Here is a 3,368-nt window from a genome sequence, read left to right as displayed (position 1 = left end):
CAAACAATGAAACCAAACGTCCAAAACATATTTTCTTTCTCATTTTTATATCGAGCACCGATACGGTAGCCAGAATTTGTTTTTTGTTTGTTTAATTCGGTTCTCTCTCACTGATTTCCATCAATGGCTTTGTGATCAGGTAGTTCTCTAATTCTCTATCGAATTTTTTTTCTAGGTTTTTTTTATCATTATCGATGATTTTCCTAATTCTCTCATGTTCCATATGGCTAATGAGAAAAAAATGGACGAAAATAATTATTAATTAGAGAAAGAAACGGTGATTCGTGTGGTTTCGGTGTTTCATCATATGAATTGATAAAAAGAAAAGAAAAGAAAAGAAAAAGATGAACGGAAAATTGGAAATGTTACCGAAATTCATCTCATTAGGTTTTATATATTTAATTACATTTCTGTTCAGATTCTTTTTCATGTTGCTTAATTAAATATTCAATAGAAATCTTGTTGTTTTATGTAACTTTTCTTCTCCAATCTGAATATAGAAGAATTTTTAGATATTATTTTATTAGACGTATGGTTCTTGTGGTCGAGTGCTGCATTTTGGTTTAATTTGGTTCAGAGCTTGCTATTGGCCAGGAACATTATCAGTTATGACATCATATGAAGTGCTCACTCTGTTGGCGGGGTTCTGGAAGTTGATTAACATGCATTCTTACCATACAAATTTCTGAGGATTAATTGAGGTTAGTTTAATTTAATGCAATTTGAAATATTGTATGCATTTTTCTCCGTGAAATATGTGAGAATCTTAAAACAAAAATGATACAAGAAGTTCTTCATTTTCCGTTTTCTAGCTGAACGTATGATTGAAAATTTATAGTCCTTTATTCTCTTGCTTAATTTAACTAGGATATGTAATTCAGTTGGTTATGAAATATTTGCAAGTATAATTTTTCTTTTTCCTTTTTTTGCAGGTGAGTGAGGTGAGACTTAATTCCGGGACTAAAATTGTCATTTGTTATGACATTCAACTTCAACATGCAAGCTGGGAAACGGAGAGCAAAAACTACTACCATGGCCGAGGGCGAGGAGCTTATTGAGCTTAGATTCCGCATTTATGATGGGATAGATATAGCACACGGCACTTACGAGGCGTCTATGACTGTCTCAACTCTTAAGCAAAGGATTATTGCTGAGTGGCCTCAAGGTTATATTCTATTTCTGTTTACTTCTTTCCTCCTCTTAACTTACTCCTATCTGAATTCTGTAACTGGATTAAAGATCTTAGGTGCTCAGTTTGATTGTGTTTGTTACTGTTGTTCCATATATTTTTTTTTCTAATTAATGACTTGGGAGCTCAGCATGACTTGAGCGTCATGTGTTTGATTTCGATCTTTTGCGTTTAGTTGATTTTCTACATTTCTTCTTCTTCTTCTCCTTCTTCTTCTTCTTCTTTTGACTCATTTTCATTTGAATGATATTGTTCTAGACACAGTGTTTATATATGTAAATGTAGTAGGCAATTTTTCATTTTGATGTTGCCATTCAGCTCGGGGAAAAGGGCTGGGCTGTTGTTGGCCATTGTATATGAAAGATATGTCTGGGGCAAGTTAATTTATGAATGTTCGTAATGGAATTTAACTTCAATCAATCTTCTTGTATTTTCAGGCAAAACAGTCACGCCAAAGTCGATACACGATTTGAAACTCATACATGCTGGTAAAGTTCTGGAAAACAACAAAACCCTGGCTGATTCCAGAATAACAGTTGGTGATCTCCCTTTGGGTGTTATTACCATGCACGTGGTAGTGCAGCCTTCTAAAGCAAAACAGAAGACAGGTTCATCAAGTTCTCTTTCTTGAAAGCACAACATTTCTTAATTTTCGTCGCGCACAAGATTTTATATAGATCCTTGTTGAATTCATATAAATCTGTCTACAACACCTCCACCCATTTCCTGCTTAGTTTTTATCCAGAAAAAGAAATAAAAAATGGCAGAAACAAAAAAAAAAAAAACATGCAAACAAGTCCTAGTTGAGTCTCGATTTTATCAATACTGGATCAACAAGCATATGTTTGGTGCAATGATAAGTTATATTACACTTTCAAGAAGAGAATACGGGATATAATATATATATATATATATATATTAAAGAGATTTATCCGCACTGGAAAGAACATTATACACTTGTCAATATTGGAATTTCACATGACAATCTAGGAGATTTTATTCGTTTTAGTTAATTTCTTCGTGCCTAAAATTACTAAGCAACAAATCTTTCTCACGGTATATTTTACTCTTTTACTTAATATTTGACACTGATCTTACTTCATATAGTTTTCTTTTGAAGAGCAAGTTATTTGTAGTTGAGTGTTTCTTTTCTTCTCAATACTAGCATTATCATAAAACCTTTTGGAGATTTTCCTATTTTGAGTTAACCCGGGGTATAAAGATTTTATACCGTTTCAAGAATTGCCTTTATACGATCAAACTGCTAGCTGCCTTATCATCCCCCAAAAAGTTTTGGTATGCAATCTGTAGAGGACACGCTCAATGGAGTTTCTTTTATTAAATAAAGATGTGAATGAGTTTATAACTTTGTTGCCATTAATCTCTCCTTGTATAATCTTCCTTCTGTTTTGGTGCACTGCAGAAAAGAGCAAGCAGGAGATGCAGAAGCTGAATCCATGCGGGTGTATTATTCTTTAAACCATAAACATGCTCCTTAGTTGTCAACTTTTTAGTGGAAAAAAGATCTAGCTTTTCACAATTATACCTCTAGTTGTATTTGTCTGATTTTGCTTTTGAAAATCATGTTCATCCCGCCTTTAACCATGATTTCTCAGGTACATTGTTCCCTCTGTAACCATCCTCCTATCAGTAAAATTAGGCTATTTGAAAACCACATTTTGTATAAACTACGATTGTACAGTAGATGAACGAAATTCATTTGAGAAAAAGATGATGTTATTTCGTGCAAATTACCTTTGAAATTTAATACATTTAAATCTAACTAATATATATTACACCTTTGCATATGAATGATAACTATGTCTATATTGTATACTTCATTATATGTAGTTCACTGTTAAACATCTAAACTCTAGTGGGACTATACATGTGAATGATAGTCTTGAAGACCAGCTACAGCATGAAATTGCTCCAGCATGAAATTGGTCCAGCTGGAACCATATCAGCTCGTTCAAAGGTTGCTGCCATGAGTTAAATAGTCAGGAGAGAGAGACTCTGCAATCTCACGCTACGAGGTATTGCTTCACTCTTTGTTCTGTTTTATGACATCTTTAATCTGTATTATTAACTATTAATAGGAAAAAAGAAAGAGATATTAAACTACTTATCTAGTGGCTTATGTAGTCTTAACGGATCCAAGCGTTATGAGCCAGCCTTT

At 33.4% G+C, this 3,368-nt stretch overlaps 1 protein-coding gene across 1 annotated transcript; it reads left to right on the top strand.

Annotated features, from left to right (window-relative positions):
* Positions 1–2,859, top strand: LOC105801478 (membrane-anchored ubiquitin-fold protein 3). The gene is made up of 5 exons (XM_012632764.2): positions 1–139; positions 595–701; positions 933–1,165; positions 1,627–1,797; positions 2,613–2,859. The coding sequence occupies exons 3-5, from the start codon at positions 979–981 to the stop codon at positions 2,666–2,668; spliced, it is 414 nt and encodes a 137-aa protein (XP_012488218.1). The 5' UTR covers positions 1–139; positions 595–701; positions 933–978; the 3' UTR covers positions 2,669–2,859.
* The last annotated feature ends 509 nt before the right edge of the window (positions 2,860–3,368 follow it).

Source organism: Gossypium raimondii, chromosome 11, assembly GCF_025698545.1.
Source record: "Gossypium raimondii isolate GPD5lz chromosome 11, ASM2569854v1, whole genome shotgun sequence".
Lineage (NCBI taxonomy): Eukaryota > Viridiplantae > Streptophyta > Magnoliopsida > Malvales > Malvaceae > Gossypium > Gossypium raimondii.
The sequence above is the reverse complement of the archived record's forward strand: the minus strand, read 5'-3'. Positions and strand labels throughout refer to the sequence as shown.